This window comes from Penicillium crustosum (genome assembly GCF_028827405.1).
Source record: "Penicillium crustosum strain IBT 35664 chromosome Unknown utg000004l_segment0_segment0, whole genome shotgun sequence".
Taxonomy (NCBI): Eukaryota; Fungi; Ascomycota; class Eurotiomycetes; order Eurotiales; family Aspergillaceae; genus Penicillium; species Penicillium crustosum.
Window position 1 is genome coordinate 314,021 of NW_026623125.1, and position 18,764 is coordinate 332,784.

At 46.7% G+C, this 18,764-nt stretch overlaps 10 protein-coding genes across 10 annotated transcripts; 5 read left to right on the forward strand and 5 right to left on the reverse strand.

The window, feature by feature from the left end:
* Nucleotides 1–414: 414 nt before the first annotated feature.
* On the forward strand, nt 415–2,064 carry N7487_009163 (uncharacterized protein; the record flags this gene model as incomplete). The annotated part of the gene is made up of 3 exons (XM_056876893.1): nt 415–633; nt 737–1,603; nt 1,723–2,064. 3 exons carry the CDS (start codon nt 415–417, stop codon nt 2,062–2,064), a joined length of 1,428 nt encoding a protein of 475 aa, XP_056725473.1.
* A 129-nt stretch (nt 2,065–2,193) lies between these two features.
* On the forward strand, nt 2,194–2,914 carry N7487_009164 (YbhB/YbcL family Raf kinase inhibitor-like protein; the record flags this gene model as incomplete). Its single annotated transcript, XM_056876894.1, has 2 exons — nt 2,194–2,332; nt 2,382–2,914. The coding sequence occupies 2 exons, from the start codon at nt 2,194–2,196 to the stop codon at nt 2,912–2,914; spliced, it is 672 nt and encodes a 223-aa protein (XP_056725474.1).
* A 2,169-nt stretch (nt 2,915–5,083) lies between these two features.
* Nucleotides 5,084–5,635, reverse strand: N7487_009165 (uncharacterized protein; the record flags this gene model as incomplete). The annotated part of the gene is made up of 1 exon (XM_056876895.1): nt 5,084–5,635. The coding sequence occupies one exon, from the start codon at nt 5,633–5,635 to the stop codon at nt 5,084–5,086; it is 552 nt and encodes a 183-aa protein (XP_056725475.1).
* Nucleotides 5,636–5,699: 64 nt separating this feature from the next.
* On the forward strand, nt 5,700–6,387 carry N7487_009166 (uncharacterized protein; the record flags this gene model as incomplete). Its single annotated transcript, XM_056876896.1, has 2 exons — nt 5,700–6,167; nt 6,229–6,387. The coding sequence occupies 2 exons, from the start codon at nt 5,700–5,702 to the stop codon at nt 6,385–6,387; spliced, it is 627 nt and encodes a 208-aa protein (XP_056725476.1).
* Nucleotides 6,388–7,703: 1,316 nt separating this feature from the next.
* On the reverse strand, nt 7,704–8,339 carry N7487_009167 (YbhB/YbcL family Raf kinase inhibitor-like protein; the record flags this gene model as incomplete). The annotated part of the gene is made up of 1 exon (XM_056876897.1): nt 7,704–8,339. One exon carries the CDS (start codon nt 8,337–8,339, stop codon nt 7,704–7,706), a length of 636 nt encoding a protein of 211 aa, XP_056725477.1.
* A 1,291-nt stretch (nt 8,340–9,630) lies between these two features.
* On the reverse strand, nt 9,631–10,874 carry N7487_009168 (uncharacterized protein; the record flags this gene model as incomplete). The annotated part of the gene is made up of 4 exons (XM_056876898.1): nt 9,631–9,942; nt 10,003–10,197; nt 10,266–10,725; nt 10,792–10,874. 4 exons carry the CDS (start codon nt 10,872–10,874, stop codon nt 9,631–9,633), a joined length of 1,050 nt encoding a protein of 349 aa, XP_056725478.1.
* A 625-nt stretch (nt 10,875–11,499) lies between these two features.
* N7487_009169 (uncharacterized protein) lies at nt 11,500–12,268 on the reverse strand (the record flags this gene model as incomplete). The annotated part of the gene is made up of 2 exons (XM_056876899.1): nt 11,500–11,892; nt 11,999–12,268. The coding sequence occupies 2 exons, from the start codon at nt 12,266–12,268 to the stop codon at nt 11,500–11,502; spliced, it is 663 nt and encodes a 220-aa protein (XP_056725479.1).
* Nucleotides 12,269–12,957: 689 nt separating this feature from the next.
* Nucleotides 12,958–15,021, reverse strand: N7487_009170 (uncharacterized protein; the record flags this gene model as incomplete). The annotated part of the gene is made up of 3 exons (XM_056876900.1): nt 12,958–14,369; nt 14,449–14,691; nt 14,766–15,021. The coding sequence occupies 3 exons, from the start codon at nt 15,019–15,021 to the stop codon at nt 12,958–12,960; spliced, it is 1,911 nt and encodes a 636-aa protein (XP_056725480.1).
* An 844-nt stretch (nt 15,022–15,865) lies between these two features.
* Nucleotides 15,866–17,160, forward strand: N7487_009171 (NAD-dependent epimerase/dehydratase; the record flags this gene model as incomplete). The annotated part of the gene is made up of 5 exons (XM_056876901.1): nt 15,866–16,135; nt 16,193–16,370; nt 16,426–16,598; nt 16,649–16,745; nt 16,850–17,160. 5 exons carry the CDS (start codon nt 15,866–15,868, stop codon nt 17,158–17,160), a joined length of 1,029 nt encoding a protein of 342 aa, XP_056725481.1.
* Nucleotides 17,161–18,242: 1,082 nt separating this feature from the next.
* Nucleotides 18,243–18,455, forward strand: N7487_009172 (uncharacterized protein; the record flags this gene model as incomplete). The annotated part of the gene is made up of 1 exon (XM_056876902.1): nt 18,243–18,455. The coding sequence occupies one exon, from the start codon at nt 18,243–18,245 to the stop codon at nt 18,453–18,455; it is 213 nt and encodes a 70-aa protein (XP_056725482.1).
* Between the last annotated feature and the right edge of the window lie 309 nt (nt 18,456–18,764).

The following is an 18,764-nucleotide window of genomic DNA, read 5'->3' on the forward strand; positions in this document are numbered from 1 at the left end:
GAAAATTTTTACTGTAGGCTTAGTAACTTGGCTGATAGTTTACAGTTAATCGTGGGAAGCTGTTTCGACCAATTCATCTGTATACGGGTGATGCAGAACCGAATTCAGTCCCCAGGCCGAAGATATAGAGGTCGAAATTATAGCGAAGGGGCTTTTGTTCCTCAAATGTTGTTAGCTGCTCTGTTCCTGCGAAAACTAGCGAACCCTCCGTAGTAAGATTCCATCGATAAATATGGTCTTTGGGCTCTATGAAGCACGTTGAATACATCTATTTGAAGAGTGATTTGCCTTTCGCCGACATGGAGTAATACTGGGTTCACGGTCTATTTAAAAACCAAAAAGACCCGGGTATTTAATGGCCCTCAAGCACACAAGCAATTTTATTTGTTATGCTCGTACTATACCTAAATCAACATGAACAACCAAGATATCCACCAACAAGCGGAGCGACAGGATGACGAGGTCAATGAAGAAACATCTTTGGTACATCCTCCTACCGCCGAGCCATATTCCGTCTTCACATCCAAACAGAAACGCCTCATTATTCTGATAGCGGCACTGGCCTCGAGCTTTTCGCCTCTATCTGCCAATATCTACTACCCGGCATTGAACTCCATTGCAAAGGAGTTGCGAGTTAGCCCATCTCAAATTAATCTAACGATCACGACATACATGGCATGTTATAAACCAACTTCTACAATTCTGTTCGAATATACTGACATACCTGGATTTGAAGATATGCCAGGGCCTCGCTCCAATGTTAACAGGATCATTGGCAGACCAAGCCGGTCGTCGACCCGCGTACATCCTTTGCTTCTCAATATACATACTTGGGAACATTGCTTTGGCTCTACAACACAGTTTCCCGGCACTCCTAGCTCTTCGTGCTGTTCAAAGTTGTGGCAGTAGCGGCACTATCGCGCTTGCATCCGCCGTGGCCGCCGACATTATCACATCTGCCGAGCGAGGAATGTATATGGGTTTTACATCTCTGGGAAACATTCTTGCTCCATCCATCGGGCCTATCCTTGGTGGTGTTCTGAGTAAGTATCTGGGCTGGGAAGCAATATTCTGGTTCCTGGCTATTGCAGCAGGTACTTGCTTCGTCCCGCTGTTGCTCCTTTTCCCTGAAACATGTCGTGGGATTGTGGGAAATGGCTCAATACCCGCACTTGGATGGAATCTAGCCATTTGGAGTTATTTCCAGACCACCACCGCAGTGACCCCGCCGACACCAACTGTACCGAGGAGGCGCATAAATGTTCCCAACCCCTGTCCAACCCTGCGTCTGCTTTCCCACCGACCTGTGGGACTAGTTCTTTTCGCAAACGGAGTTGTATTCAGCAGCTACTATGCTGTCACTGCTGGAATCCCCGCACTCTTCCATAGAATCTATAATCTGGACGACTTGGAGATTGGCCTATGCTTCATTCCTGCAGGACTTGGGTCATTACTCAGTGCAACTGCCAACGGAGTATTAGTTGACTGGAATTACCGACGGACTCGACGCAACGCCGGTCAGACGGTACACAAGAACCAAAAGCAGGATATTATTGAATTTCCCATCGAGCAAGCGAGGTTGCAGATTGGCATGCCAATGACAGTACGTTCCCCCTAAGACATCCTTGTACCTAACCCGTTCTATTAGCTGACTTTCATTTTCCTTTTTAGGTACTTGCAGCTGTATCGATAGTCGTTTATGGAGTACTGATACCCTTACAGCCCCCACTCCTGGCTTCACTAATTATGGTGTTTGTAATTTGCTTTTGTATTACGGCGGCATATAACGTGATGAATATTCTCATTGTCGACTTGTACTACGAGATGCCCGCTACTGCTATGGCCGCTAATAATCTTGTCCGATGTTTCTTGGGTGCTGGGGCTGCAGCAGTGGTAAACCCTCTAATCAAGCAAATTGGCGTGCAATGGACATATTGTTTTGTATCGGGAGCAATTGTTTTAGTTACCCCGATTCTAAGCATTGTCTACCTTCAGGGCTGGGAATGGCGGAAGAAACAAGCCGAAACTGATGCACAACTGCGAACTGTACACGAGGGACCATAGTACCAAGTAGGGCAAGCTGGTCTATAAATTGAATCGTAAGGACATTGATCTAGCTTTTGAATTTTGAATTGAAGTGCAAGTGCTATAGTCGAATCTTCCTCTTTTCAGTTGATTCCACGATATCACAATATGATCTCACTACTTACTATCCTCTTTGGTGTTCTCACTCCGGTAGTCCGGATCTTCCCTTGGACCAATGGCCAGCAACTCCAAATACGGTATCCCGGTACCCAATGGATGACTCCAGGTATAGAATTAGATATTAAGGGTACGTCAATGGCGAAGGAATTAAATCGAACAGTTTAACATCAGATCAGATACCAGCAAGATCCCAGAGATTAGTAGTATGAACCTGGAATGCAACGAAAAATACATCATCCTCTTCATCGACCTCGACGCCATCGTACCAGGGACTCGTATTCAATCAGTCATTCTACACTGGTACCAACCCAATCTCATGATAGATTGCAGAAAACCATCACCACCTTCAATAATCGTTCCTGGGAAGGACGACGGGGATAAACACAATCCAATAGCCCCGTACATAGCTCCTCGTGCACCACCAAATACTCGCCACCGCTACGTGTATCTCCTTTTTGCACAGCCTCCAGCGTATAGATTTCCTGATTGCTTCTCACATGTGTTCCCAGAGACTGTTAGCGCGCGTGCGGGATTCGATATCAGGGAGTTTATGCAGGCAGCAGGGTTGGACCCTCCTGTTGCCATAAACTATTTCATTGGTAGACATGAACCTGCCGAAGGCGAGACAACAACCATGCCTCACAGTGCGACAATGACCTCGTTCCGTTCCGTGGATTGTCCCACGAGGACGGCAGATTTTGTGCCATGAGCTAGGGACAGCGTGGGGGGAATAAATGCTGTGGTTGGTTTGTATTATTAGGCAGTAGGGTTTAGGGAGCGCAGGAAATATGACGTTTATGTAGTACACTATTGTTAAAACCCTCCGTTATTTGGAACCAGAAATTTAAGTAAGTTGCACCTGGTGCTTTGGTATGGTCCTGAAATCTCCAAAGATGCGAAAGGCTATGTATATGTGTTGATTGATGTTTTTATTGCGATTGAATTCGAGAATGAATGTAGTTGCCAACATCATCTCTCCATGATATTTGCGGTGTCATTATGGTATGCCATATTCAACTTGTTATTGATGTGATACGATCCTGGCCTCAACGAAGATGGAATCTGGTATGGCACGACTTTCCCTCGAGCATGGAATCCATATCGCAGCAATCATCTATACTGCCATGATATGCATCGAATTCTATCTCTAACAAGTGCAATGTGCCTTTGACTTCATTTCCAGTAGCGATCAGGGAACGGACTACTACAACGACTCAAGGCTGGACTGGAAGACGGGAATGGAGCTGGTTATAAGGCAAATATAAGTGTTACACAGTACTAGGAGATCACTGAACGCATTCGAATTCAGCAGTAAAGTGTTTCGACGAGAACCTTACGATGAAACGTGAAGTGAGAGTGGGTGTAATGGCTGTGGCCTTTGCTTAGCCTTTCTGGCACTTGGAGTTTAGATTGCCGTTCAGGTGATATTATACATCCTGGTACTATAGCATGTGGGGTTTGATGAGTAAAGCCAATAGGAGTATATATTGAAACAAAAATCTATTGACTATGGAGAAGCCTCAAATTGGGACCGTCGAATTGCGTCCGTATTGAAGACGTAGCAAGTCGTAGATACAATACGAATCATGATCCCAACAAGTATGCGAGCAACAAAAGTTCCTCATTCATCCAAGCTTGCTTTCTCGAAATCGTGTCGCAAGGTTTTAGTCGAAACGTAAAATCATGGTTGCCGTCCAGAGCAACCACGCTGCCACCACATGTGTGCTAGTAACATCCGATGAGACTTGATCATGAGGAAATGAGATGATGCCGTACAGCCCTAACCATGGGGCAGAGATTGCAACGCAATTTGCATAGCATATGGAAAAATCATTGCTAGGTAGACACTCGATCTAATGAAATGATCATATTAGAGATAACAAGCCTGTTTTTCGGGCGTTGATAACGCACCAATCCTTTTTACTAGATAGCCACAAACAGGCAACTGTCCTACCGGTTGAAAGCATACTCCGACCAGGAACAGCATAGAGCCATAGGACGTTAGGTTGACTGACAAATCCCATTGGTATGGGCGAGCTTCTCGGTCAACGGATAGGCATTGGAGTCTGGCTTCTTGTGCTGTTGTCAAATGACGTCCTTGCACTTCCGTTTAATTTTGTTCGCGGCGTCATCAGCTAGAATAGGATGTTACTCGAGGGAAGAAACAGCGATTTTCATGTGCAACAACAGGTCGGATAAACTTGCGTAATGAAGTATACGGACTCCATGAAATGGGAATACCATACGGCGGCGTTACTGAAATCAATTAACTTCAAAAAAACATTGTCAAGTATACTGCACCACATAACTCTTTCGTTGATGCATGGTGAGATAAGGTTGGTGATCATTGAACAGTCAGGAACCCCACAGACTACAAGTGAGGTACTCGCACGCAGGTCCCGAGGAGGGTAGGACAAAACTATTTGTCAGTAGTAAAGTTCAAGATCCATGTAACTTTTCGTGCTTTCGGCAAGTGCTGTTATGGAAGCTCATTATGGTGTGGGTAAACTGTGTCTCCTTTTGCGATGGATGCAGGAGTGCAATCAAACGTGGTCCTGTGGTATTGTTGTTGGACAGTAGAGATTATCAACTGAAAGGAGGGGGAAACGATCATGAGATGAAATATAAATACCTCAAATCAACCCAAGATCAGGGAAGACCAGACTCGTTGATTGTGGAGTTCAACATAAATATTTCGATTTACTTTCCACGATTTTCATATGGCTCAGACCTCTTCCAAGAGGTCTCCACAGTCTAACGGTCAACTCCTTCCCAACCAAAAGATGCGGACAACTTGTAACGCCTGCCAACAAGCGAAGATTCGATGTAGCCACACCTACCCATGTGACCGGTGCGAGAATCACGGGTATGTGTGTATCTATTCGATCTCGCAACCGCTGGGCCGGCCGGCCAAGAGAAAGACGACCCGGCCGGCAGCAGTGGGGGCAGTCGTGAAGGCGCGCAGGGGAGAGGCAGAGGTAGTTGACCGTCCGACTCGGTGCAGTGCGGGGAGGGTACCGAAGCCAACCCCAGCAGCGAGGGCGCAGAGGGTGCGCAGAGTCCCGAGTCGGGTCCCGAGTCCAACAGCAGCATCGGACTCGGGTCCTAGTTCGAGGGAGGAGTCACACAAGAGCGACTCTAGGACCGGCACTGAAGTCACACCATCGGAGGAAGACTTCCAGTGGCCGAGTTTCACAGTGTTGTTCTCGGAGGGTCCAGGTAAGCACGGATCTAGTCCACTGGGTATATAAGTGTCGATAAATGACCATTGGGATGCCCAGAAAACAACACAAATGGAGAAGGGATCCAGGACCAGAATGTCGTCAGCGCAAACGAGGCCTATACCCACGTCGATCCAGGATTCGCCGATACTATCCTGGGCAGGTCGTTTGGAGGAACTGACGGAGTCGAAAGTTTTGGGGGTCCCCATTTTCTTGAACCGCGTGTTGACTATGCCACACAGTGTTATGCTCCCCAGATCGGTTTGATGGTTGATGAACCCCCCCATTGGAGGATTTATCAACACTGCTGCGCCGGGCACCCAGCCCCGGTCACTCTTTCAGGGTGGTGCAATCTACCCCTTTAGCCTCGCACCGAACGCAATTCAGGTCTCCGGAATAGTCCAGGATCCGGCCAGAATCATGGAATTGCCCTCCAATGACATCTGGGACGAACCAACGGAAACTGATTCCAGTCAATCTCTCGAGCCCGGGGAGATCTATTTCGAGACACTGCCGGAAGATGCTTCTTCCCTTCACTGCAACTGCTATGCCCAAGCGTTCAGTGAAGTCGTTCGACAGGAAGAGGCAAAAGGGGAAAATAGTATATTGCTCCACCTGGAAAGGGTGCAGCAACAGGGAGTGGTCATCCTTCAATGTCCAGTGTGCTGTGCTTCAAACTCCAGGGCTAGTATTCTCACTTTATTAGTGATGGCAGTTGAGAAGGCGGCACGGGCGTTGAAGGTAAGGGCCAAATTGGCCAGTGCCTCGGTGCAAGGGGGGGGTTCATTCCGTATGGGGAGAGGAGGACATCAGCCAGATGCGCCGTTGGCTATCTCATTTGTCAATAATCGTCCGTTTCATCCACCAAGACCTCCAGTGTGCTTCGCCTTCAAAATGGCACATACTGATGGCGGATGAGACAGATCGTCAGCTGCAGTCGATTATTCGAATCTTCGAGTGATCGCTGGTTGAAAGTGTGTAAATGTAGTATACGCGGAATGGAACCCGAGAGCTCATGGGGCTTTCTAAATTGTTCAATACTTTCATCAGTAGTAATGAGCTGGAGATGGGGGTGATGATATAGATAGTTCAATCGAATCTGTATGCCTTGTTCTTGTAAGAAAATCAGAAACATTAATAAATCACCGAGCTGAGGAAGTACCGTGCACGTCCAACTATCCGGCAAATTGATGGATTATCGTGAGAGCATTGACTACTAATCCCAGTGAGAATAGACAAATCCAACCCCCCGGAGTGAGTTGCGTTGCACTGGCAAAGGTCGCCGTGTCAGCTGGCTCGCACAGAAAACTTTAAGTCAAGCAGGATTTTCTCAACTGACCTTTTAGGGCACTTTTCTAGCGCAGCATTTGTAAAAGAGACGACGCCAAGAGGTATCGTGGGTGTGAATACCATGCGAAAAAACTAGTCTCCAGTGGAAGCTGTTTTGATCTGAGTCCTTGTCTATAGCTAGGTTATGTAGTAATATTCAACTTCCGTGGTTACCAAATGGTGGAAGCTTATGACAAGCAACAAGAATTTCTCATACCCGGAATATGCCGAAAAGAAGGGCTGTACGGGAAAGACAAGCTTTCGGTAGATTTTTTCGACCTCAACCTAGAATCATCGCCTTCATTATAATCTCGGAGGAGAATATCTCGAGTATCATAGCAGACCGGCTCTTTTTATTTCATGTTGATCTCGGCCAAACGAAGCGAATATCGTCGAAGTGCTAGAAATGAAGTTCGCCACATCGAACAAAGCCGAAAGATAAAGAGCTACAGTCTTGTCAATCGTGGAATGATAGAATTCGTATATCAATCGAAAGAGGGGCTTTAAATGCCAATAGGACAATCAATGCCCGCCACCATTGACATTTCACGGTAGACCTCATGATCGACATGAAAGCTATGTATGTAGACGTTCATTGGTCCAAAAGTCTTTTCCATGCCAGATGAGAACACAATATGCAATTCCGCTCTGACGTGAGATATCTTCCACGGTCTTTCGAACTAGCCTAGGGGTCTTAGGCTACTACCAGTAATGATTGCACAAATTAGTCATAAAATACAAAACAAAATCGAATACGACGATGTCAAAAGATGTGTTCTTATTAGGACTTTAGTTCCATAACGATACTCACATGAAAAATCCCGGTGAATGTAGGGAAACAAAGTACACGCCCGCTGTTGAAGCACCTTGGGCCCATTTGTCAAACCCACACCCATGTCCGTCCCACGCTGGTTGTGCCCGTATAAGGTGAGTTGAGTTGATGATGACCTAGTTGGTCCAGGGTTTCTCAAAAGTTCCAGTCCACTGCGCCCACCCGATAACCTTTCCCGTAATAGCGCGCTTGATATCCTTCTTGGTCGCCTTCTCGGGAGCCTTGAACTTGAGCGACTCATTGAGGGCGATAATGGTGAAGACGTAGCGATGCTTTCCATGGCCTAGGGGTGCACCGGCGCCGGTATACGGTAGTCCGAGCATGTTGGGTACAAAGCGCCAACCAGCAACAGTCAGGCGGGAAATCTTGGCGTGTTCATCAGGGTGGACATTGGCCGCTTCGGCCTTGGTAGTTGAAGCTGGAATTGCCCAGAGGAGGCCATGGTGGAAGACGAGGAAGGGAATCGGTGGATCGAGGTCCTCGCAGAGGAGTACATACTCCTTGACTTCCTCGTGACAGTCTGGAGCAGTCCAGAGTAACTCAGGAAGACAGCCCTTACCATCAACAGCCTTGCAGGTACAGTGGAGAGGTAGCTTAGAGCCCGAGGGGCCGGCTTCAGGTGAATCGAGAGTCATGTTGGGCTCGGGAATGTCTTTGAATGCCAGGCAATGAATGATCTGGCCCGAATCATGGCCACGGATTGGGTATAGCAGTCGGCCGATAATGAATTCGAGATACTGTAGAATCGCCATGGCACATAGATTTGACAGAACTGCGAATGCGAATTCTCTTTATTTGGAGATGAAGGAAGAACAAAAGTCGAGATGTTGACTTTCGGGCAAGGGTAGGTGCGGCCCGATTGGGAAGGTGCCCTGGACCGGCCCGGAATCGGCAAGTGCGACTCAGCTCCCTTCTTTTTGGTGAGAAGTTCTGATCTTCGCAGTTCAAGACACTTCAATGCATATAAATGAATTGAAGCATCTAAGCTCCTAGTTTTACCTTGGGAAATCAGTTTGGGGGACAAACAAGTGTTTTTCAAAGCTCATGCTTTGCTCTCTTGCAATTTGCGTATCACTTAGCAGTCATATCTTCCTTTTTAGAAGTTTTGTGGTAGTTCAAAGTAAACAAAAAGAAGCCAAAATACGTCTCTCGTATTTAATACATTGTTTTAGTGAGCAAGTGGTATACGACCTTGCGCATACTAGTTAGTACCTAGGAGACACCCGCACGCTTTAATCTTCCTAATTCTCGTTTGTTAGCTCTAGGGCCGTTAGTATAATCAAGACTCCCGAAAAGCACACTCCTAGACCTCGTAGAACTCGAGTCGAATCTCTTGTCTCTGAGAGAACGAAGAACCCCAGAACGCTTCCCGAATGAGGGACTTCCCTGGTACCCTTTCCCATACCACATAAATGAGAAACCCCCGGGGCCGGTGTCATCTCCATCATGTTTGTCGGACCGATATCCAAGGAGGCGGGGTGTAACATCGCAGGCATTCTGTTCAAGGAGCTTAAAGGCGGTTAACTCTTTGGGCTCATACGACTTGACAGCCTGCGGCGCCCGGATTGGAGCCTTCTCTGGGTGTAATTGAGCTTAGGTTGCTGTTCTCCGCGAGCGAGTTCGACAAAGCGAATTTCCGTCGCAGAAAGGCTGCAATATCTTCCTCTTCAAGGTGCCGTGATCGCAGGTGGAACTGGATCTAGGAAAACCAAGCAATGTCTGCTAGCCGCTATCTTGCTTTCTCTGCTCACAATTTGAGTCTGAAGTTGGCTCGACAGAGACTCAAAGAACATAATGCGGATTTAAAAAAAGCTTTTATGCAGTGAGGCTCAATCGTCCTCTCAGGTTTTCCTCACTGTCGGCTCTACTTTTAATATTATTTACTCCTTAGGTTTGAAATATCTCCTTCTATCCTATCCTTACTTTCCAATACCGCTACCGTCACTTCTAGCGACCTATAGTAAGGGCGCCTAGTAAAAATCATAGATCCTCTAGTCTTCCGCCTTTGCTGTGACTAACTAAAGCAGGGTGTATGTACATTATTTATTCACGGGATAATCTCGACAGTGAATGTGAATCCGACGGTAAACCATAACCTGCAGAGCCATAGCCGCGACTGTGAAACAAGGACGACTCTCGTGCAACTTGTTTTCTCCACTTGTCGACACCTTTTAATCCGTTGTCGAAATTAAATACGCAGACAACGGCACAACAAAACGTGGATAGGGTTGACACTAAAGCAGCAAACGCAAACAATATCATCATGTCCTTTCCGGCCGTATTTGAGCGTCGTGTATGGCCGCATAGAAGTACTATCCGGCTGAGGAGGTATGCGATCAGACCTAGGTAGCATAGCTTTTTTTGGTCACGCCGTTAGTACTTCGTATAGTTCCAAGATGTGAATAAGGAACGTACTAGAATAGGAATCATAGGGTATGTCTTCTCATGTTTCACAAAATAGATACCGAGCATAATCATAATGAATGCAGCTGGTATCAAAGCCATCGTCAGGCTATACTCGGGTTCGTCGAAATGAACATCGATCAGGTTGTATTGGATAATGAAGCCGGTCAGGAAGAAAAAGATCAGCTTGATCAGGACAATGTATATCTATATTCATATGGCAAGTCAGATGAGAGATTAAAAATACCTGGGAAGGAAGGTAATAGATACAGTACCTCATAAGCCCTGTAACGCTTTCTAGTCTGTAGACTGCCATGGACACTCTTGTAAATTGTCCATGAAAACTCTTTGCGCAGGAAATATGCAGAGAGCCACAAGCTCAGACTGCTGATACCCACGATGACTGATAGGATGATCTCGGCTGATTGAATGCGAGGCCAGAGATTTCTAGAGGTATCCACCAAAGTTGGCTTCTGATAACGAGACAAATAAAGACCGTTCGTTATCCCTCGTATCGACGAATAACGCATAATGGAGAAGACCAAGAGGCACGTGTTGCAGATGCAGATGGCGACGAGGAGAGCATTGTTTTGGTGATGAATTGCATCCAGCGACAGAATGAATGTGAATAGAACGGCGAATATAACGATTCCGAGGCCGATTGGGACGGTGTAAGAAACGGTGACTTGGGTTATAAGTGGTGTTACCCATGATTGCCATTCAATGAGAATATATCTGCTGTGGTATTAGATAATGATCTTGTAGAGATATTAGTAGAATTGAGCTGTATGATAAACATACGTTGCAACTGCGAGACTTAGGATAGCCTGCGCGAAAAGCTGGCCACAGAACCACCACTGGTTTGTCGTGGTCGGTCTATACATCGTAAATCATAAATCTTGTCGCACATGTCGATGGACGGAAGGACTGCTACGGCTATCTTCATCTTTTTTACTTCAGGCACCAGTATATTTATTTTTTTGTTTAGCAATATTTATTTATAGGATAGGTATTCCTTTTTTCTGGAACCAAACCAGACATGTGAAAATCCAAAAATATTGTCGATAATCGAAGTGAAAAACCCCGAAGATGTTCCGAATGTTGATCTTCCCCCAGAGGAAAAGAAAAGAACCGTGAACCACGCGTTCCACTAGGACCAAAGATGGGATTGGTGGGTGACTAGCTATTCGGAAACGCGGCGAAAAAAAAAAAGATTTTGTTTACTCCATACTCCGTAGATTGATCTTTCTCATTTCTCGAGGCTTTTGCTTTCCCTACTAGTGTTCACAATTCAATTACATATATCTATAAATATCAGATACCATTACCTCCATGGATTAATTCTGCTTGTCCTACGAAGGTCTCAGTGTATGCCATGAAAACAGTATTAGAAACTTTTGCTATGTAATGCAAAGGATAGGCGCAGCACCACCAGTATGCATAAATGGGGGTATAATAACAGGAAACAAAACAAGAACAGCTATGCAACAAATCATTAGAACAACAAAGTCAGCTCCCATCAATCCGCATCAACGTCGGGAACTCATTATCGCGAATACTCGTCTCGGGGATCATCAATCGTGGCACCCAGTACGGCTTCATATCCACAATGCTCACATCCCTCCCAGCCGAATGCACACTCCAATTGGACTCGTTGTTCGATCCGAGGAAGATACCTTCGACGGGTACACCGTGACGGTAGTGTTTGTATGCTTGTACAGGTTGAGCATCGGGTTTGCCCCAAACGAGTCGCCCCGTGCTGGGGTGGTGGTCTATTCCGACGGCGTGCCACTCCAGGGTGCCGGCGCCGGGACCAAATAGGACGTATGCTTCGATTGTGTTTAGGATGCCGTTGCAGCGGAACTGGGTTTTGGTGTTGTTATTGTCGCTTACGATCGTGATCTGAATCTCTATTAGTCATCTTGGTCTTCTGTATTGGTGTTTTTATGTATTCATGGATGGGTATCGTCCATCTATGAATACACCGATACCAAGGGTAAGAACTTACAAATCCATGCTCGATCGTATTAGGTGTATCAGATCGCTGCCGTGTGATATCGCTGCTAGACTCGAAGCCCTCGATGCTGCATAACCCGTGAGGCCCGGCTCCATTGTAGCAGTTGTCGATCTTAATCGTCCAGGGTCCGGCGATCTTTGTGTCATTGTTGTACAATGGGAGCTGGGAGCAGTCTGCGATGGGCTCGATAAAGCGACCTTGTTTCCCTGACTTCGCATTGGCGAGTATGAACAGAGATGCAAAGACTGCACTGATGAGCATGATGAAGATTGTGATGGGGGAGAATACGAAAGAACGCTCGGTTTTTGCCATCTCTTCGAACAGAAAACGCGTGAATCTTTATATTTCTGCCTTTGGACCTGGTGGCCATGTTTCACGCCATCCGGACTTTGCTTTTTAAGACCCTCATATTTTTTCCCCTCAGGGTCCCATTCAGCCAAGGGTCCTTTCACAATAAATTGGGGGTCCTCTCTTTCTAGGCTGCAACAAACCAAGCACTGTTATCGATCCACTCAGTTGCCAAGCTAGAGGATTTAACCCCTTTCCATTGGTGGAGAGATCAGCTTCTGGGGCTTCCTTTTTCTCAGGGGGATGTTTTATTGGACATATATATCACCTCCCCACATAGTGTATCCCGCACTACCGACTAAAAGGCTTGACTTGGATTCAGAGCGGTGGAAAAGACCCTGCCGTGTCTTTGATCTATTTTAGACCCTGAAATTTGAGACAATTTCGAAAGAAATGGAGGAATTAGTTAAAATAAGCGTGGATTGTGTGCCAATGATGCCCACTGCTTTGCTCAATGCTTGGCGAGAACCTTCTTTTTTTTCATGTCTCATTGTCTCACTTGTGCCCTTTTCCTAAATTCATCTATATTCATAATCTATCTGGTCATAAATATCTCACGCTATGTTCTACTATCTAATATATAGAGTAGTCTAGTCATCTAGTTACCTACTAGCCAGAAGTCCTTCGGCTTCTTCGGCATATTCCGCAGGTCCACCATGTGACTTGCCCAGGGTCTCAGCCATAGCCAAACCTTCACGACGACCCTTGTCTGCATTAACCATCCACACCAGCGGAATAGGCAGAATAATTATCACCGCGATGAAGAAAAACCCACTTCGCACTTGACCGGTCGCATCAACAAGGGCTCCCACAATAGCCGGACCAATGAACGAACTCCCCTTGTCAGTAGCGGCATAAAGAGCGTAGAATGCAGCCTCACTACCGGGCGGAATTAAGAGCCCAAAGAAAGATCGGCAGTATGATGCCAGTCCCCCAGATACTACCCCGTGCACAATGGCTAGCGGGAATATCTCCCACGGCCGTTGTAACCCAAACACCCCCCAGTTTTTGATGAAGGGGATGTAAGCAAGCAACCCATAGAGTGGGATTAACTCAAAAAGGACAATGCACAGGATGATGGTGTGATTCGGTTGTAAGCCGAAATACCGAGACACGTGTGGCCATAGAAATGCGCCCGTCATACCCGACACCGTGGCGGTGATGGAGAGGAGGCCGATCAGCGGCGTGCTCAGTTTGAGTTCTGTGCGCGCGAACAGGATCGCTGTTCCTGAAACAGTGGCCATTGCATCGGAGAGTAGGAACCATGCTACGAGGAAGATGATGACTTCACGCAGTTTGCTGGCTACTTTGACCGTCTCCCATAGTGATTTCCATGCAAAACCGACTAGTCGTAGCCAGGTCCGCCATTTTCCGGCGCCCTTGGTGGAGACAGTATCCAGAGGTGGCCCCGGCCGTGTCTTGAGCAAATTACGAGTGACCAAGGTGAATGCGCCCCACCAGATGCCGACCAGGAGCAAAACAAAGCGCATGGGGAGAGTGGCAGACACTTTTGCAAGGGAGGTCTTGGATAACGTGATGAGCATGATAATGCTGATGATTTGAACAAAAACAGCTGCACAATATCCAAGACCGATTCCCCTAGAGGAAATTTTGGTCGACAGCTGCAGCTCCGGTGAAGACGAAGGCGGGGTCTTGGGTCCCATTCCACCTTCTAGTGAGCTTTGTGGCTGCCCTGATGGCTGAAGTCCATCTAAACTATCGGCATCGGCATCATCGTTACCCCAGGCATTCCATCCCGAATTACCTCCGTCTCGGTCGAAGCTCGACATTTCCGCGCCATCATCCCCCTTGCCCTCTTGAAGTGATGGGTCATTGGCGACAAGCACAGGGAGATAAGAGTTCAGCACAACAAAGGACGAGCCGAGACAGGTCACACCGACGACTACCAATATCGATCCGAGAACAAAGACGGGCGGTGCAATGAATATGAACAACATGCTGGCGAGTGCACCGGCGAATCCGAATACCATAAGCAATGTCTTGCGATTGTTCTCTAAACATCCAATCGACGTTAGCTCCTATCCCTTTTTTTTCGCACGATACGTTCTCAGTCCGGCATGCTGCAACCATACCGTAATCGGCCAGCGCGCTGAACGATATCAGTGTCAGCGCCTGGATAAGTACTGCCAGTGAGAAGGTGTACATGGCGAAGCTGGCTGTGTTGACCTCCAGGCCGAAGACCGGGACCACACATGGGCCATTTTCAGCATTATTTGTGCTGTTCCCTGCGGATGATCCGACACAGGGAAGGCGGCTCGTTTGTAGGGTGCCACGCTCTCGGGCTAACTGTTCCAAGGTGAGGGGTAGAAAAGAGCCTGGTATAGTAAGTAATTTGAATTTTTGGAATTTTTTTTTTTTTTTTTTGAATTGGCAATATGTCTTTACGAACCTACACCACAGACCGCGAACACTTCAGCCGCAATCCCGTACGAATACCATCCTAAGATCTCCCGGCGGGTTGTTGGCGTGGTATCTTCACCAGCATACCGTGGAGGTCGCTGCTGTACGCCTTCTTCCGGCGAGGACTGGAAGGCAGCAGATATGTAGGATAGCATCGGGAAGGTGTTGAAGTTCTCCCAAGGGATCCAGAAATTCGCGGAATCCAGGTACACACCGACGCGGATGTGGGCGGAAGCAACCAACATTCCTGATGTCATCCGATCGGCAGGGTCTACACCTTTTTGGGAATATCTTCATCTTCTACCTTTGTACTCCATAAACTTCCCTATAATATCATCCACCCATTCTCAATATTCCTTTCGTTTTCTTAAAAACAACATTTGAAGATTATTGGGGGGCTCGAGATAACATCGAAAAGATTTTTACTTCCTTTGTATCCATTGTTGACCATATGTAGAAATATATAATCGGTGGACCGCCTAGAAAAAACTCCCTTTGAGTAAAGATGACTTAATTGCAAGAATTAGTATTATGTTGTGGGATGCAATGAGAGAGTCTCCTGACGAAGAAGCTTTATTCCTTCCACAAGGATATCATCAATATATACGAGAGCCATAGGGCCATAGTGCACACTCACTCTCATGGGCGCAACTGTTGGGGGGTTGGCCTCTCTAAATTTGGGGATGAGGAATCAAATACTGTTTATAATCATAGATGATACAAGATACAAACTTCAGGCTCCGGAGAATTTACAAGCTGCAGTCAACCCGGACTTCCGGAGGATGTACAAGCTGCACCGGATCAACCCGGACCTCCGGTTCACAGACCTAACCACCACTAAGAAATCAGACACAAGGCAATCTATGGGGTGAGTCCGCTACCAAATGTGTGGTACATTTGATTTCCTCGAGAACAAATCTCTCCAGGCTTATCAAGCACGGATTAAAACATTGTATCTAGAAAATAATATAAATAAGTACGTCTCGCGGGGAAATAGAGTATTATTTCGAGCACTATCATTCTTACAAGGACACTTTAGGACACTCCTTTTTTACACAGCATTCACATAAGCAACTCCCTCAAGCTGCCATGGCTTCCCAAGACTCCTATGCCCTCAAGGTTGGCGAGCGTATCCTTGTCACCGGCGCAAATGGCTTCATCGGCTCCAATGTTGTTGATGTCCTATTATCTCTAGGATATATTGTCCGTGGTGCTGTTCGCTCTGAGAAGCCGTGGCTTAATGAGCTGTTTAAGTCTAAGTATGGAGGTGGGAAATTTGAAACCGTCAATCTTCCAACCTTGGATGACAAGGAGGCTCTAGCTGCAGCCTTGGATAGCGTCAGTGGTATTGTCCATGTGGTATGTAAAATTGATCATCTCCGTGGTTGTTGCGAGATCCTAACTTTAGAAATACAGGCTTCGGATACATCCTTCGGCCCCGACCCTAACATTATTAATCACGTCGTGGCCACCACGGAGGCCGTTCTCGAAGCTGCTGCTCGAGTACCATCTATCAAGAGGGTTGTTCTTACCTCATCCTCCGTTTCAGCCGTGGTTCCCTACCCAGGCGAGGGCAGAATTGAACTGACTCAAGGTAAGCCCTATCTCTTCTTCCTGAATGTATGTTGCAGCATGACTAAAATACATAGATACATGGAACGAGACCGCTGTTCAGGCAGCGTGGGACAAGAACACTCCTGCAGAGAGCAAGGGCTTCCTTGTTTACATCGCATCCAAGGCTGAAGGCGAACGCGCGGCTTATAACTGGGTCAAGAAGAATAAACCTTCATTTACTTTCAACTCCGTGCTTCCAGATTTCACAGTAAGTTTATTCATTTCCAACTACGAGACGATTATCTAACTTCTACATAGATGGGAGAGATTCTGCATAAGAATATTGGCTCAACAGGAGCTCTGGCTCTCCAGCTACTGGAAGGAAATGACATGGTCATTGACATAGCTATTTCCCGTAAGGACCCCCTTTCTTCACTTTGTTATTTTCCTGTTATCAACGAGGGAGCATTCATTTATTCTATACTATTTGTCTGTTGAGGATGCTAATCCTCTTAATAGAGTACTTTGTCGACGTCAAAGATGTCGCTCGCCTCCATGCAATCGCCCTCCTCGACCCCAGTGTCAAGTCTGAGCGTATCTTCGGACTAGCTGCACCACTGATCTGGAAGGGAGTTGTCGACCACCTCCGCGAGCTTCGCCCGGCATCCAGCGACAAACTTGTCAAGAACCCCCCAGGTGCACGTCAGGGATATGTCGATATTGTGGTGCCAACCAGGTCCAAGGAGTTACTTAACTCGTTTTTCGGCCAGGCTGATTGGACTAGTTTGAAGGAATCTTTATATGCTGGCATCACTAGCGCGGGGCTTTAGGCAGATTGGAGGTATGGCTGTTGAATAGTCATGTTTTGGGGTAGAAGTCGATTCAATATAGTTATTTACTATTTACCAAGGCTGGGTCGAACTATTCAACTGATAGCCTACCATATTCTCCGACTATAGGAACTTTGGCCGTTCTTTGGATATGCATACACTAGATCTCTGCAAGGCCTACAAGGCCTAAAACCCAACCCGCCCTCATCCACTAATGGGCTGAGTTCTGGGCCCGGATCCTAGGCCTAGCAATAGGTCGTGGGCCCGGAGTAACGGCCTGTTGGGCCTTAGTAGGGGCCCAATAGGCTCCAAAAATTACAAATATTTCGGAAGATGTGAGGTTTTTTTTTTTTAGCTATGGGAGAATTCGACGTGTACAGCGATGTACGGTATAGATGTAAGATCCGCCTAAATTCCTATCTTTTGGGGCGTCTGGTTATTATACGGGGTGTAATAATAGAATATGGAGTAATCAGTAATCACGTGTAGAAGGAGAAGATACACCGGCTTGAAAAAGAGTATTTGAAAACAAATATCATAAGTCTTTCATGTAGAGTATGTTCTTTTACCGGAGAGAGAGAGAGAGAGAGAAAAGTGAGAGATGGAAAGTGGGGAGTGCACCCCCCGGCAATTATTATATGGTTATCTCTTCTGTATGGGTTTGATTTATGGGAATGGGCTGATTTTGCACTCTTTATGGACTGGCCTCTGTATATATAAATTCTCTGAGAGAGATCCCACTCGGCGTCTGAATTCGAGTTCTTGCTTCAGTTGGATGAAGCGCCTGCATAGTCACACACAACTACTTAGACTGCAACAGGTTAATTGAACTTTGATTGATTGATTGACGCTCTTTTACCGCCTCTATATACACATCAGAAGATATATCACAAGACTATCTAAAAAGACCACCAAAAAGACCACCAAAAAGACCACCAAAAAGACCACCAAAAAGACCACCAAAAGACATCCCAAGGGCGCATCAGTGACTATTTTTGTTAGTATATGAGGCAGACACCGAAGACACCCAGTGGTCGGATCATCTCTGCGTCAACTATGGTCTTGTTCGACCGCCAACGGCCATGGGACAGTTTTTTCCTACCCCCAGCGTTGAGGTGCAGTATGATGACAAGGGTTGGGAGATGGTAGGAGGATGGATTGCGCTGCAGGAAGCAGTAGAGAGAAGGGTTATTACACTGTCTGCTCCTTCGCCCAACTTCCAACATGAACTCGGCACGTTGACCCCTCGGAGCTCAGTTATGCTGAATCGGACTGCGAACACCGGAAGTTCGTAGCAAGAAGAAGAGAGTTGAGTGACCCTTGCCGATTCCGGGGGTGTCCCTGGACGAACCACTTCCATGCATAAACACCGGTATTACCCGTGAAAGCCCACTTGGTTTGGACCATCACAGTGGTGTGATTGGCTGGAAAGCCCGATATATTCCTTTTTAAAGAGAACAAGTGAATTGAAAGTTCATTTTCAAGAGTGATGGCCGTTATAAGGAAGTCACATGCATGGATTTCCCTTTATCGCACGAGGTGCAGCGAGTTTTAAGTTGAGAGGACAGCACAGATCCCTGTCCAAAGCAAGACAAACACCCCAG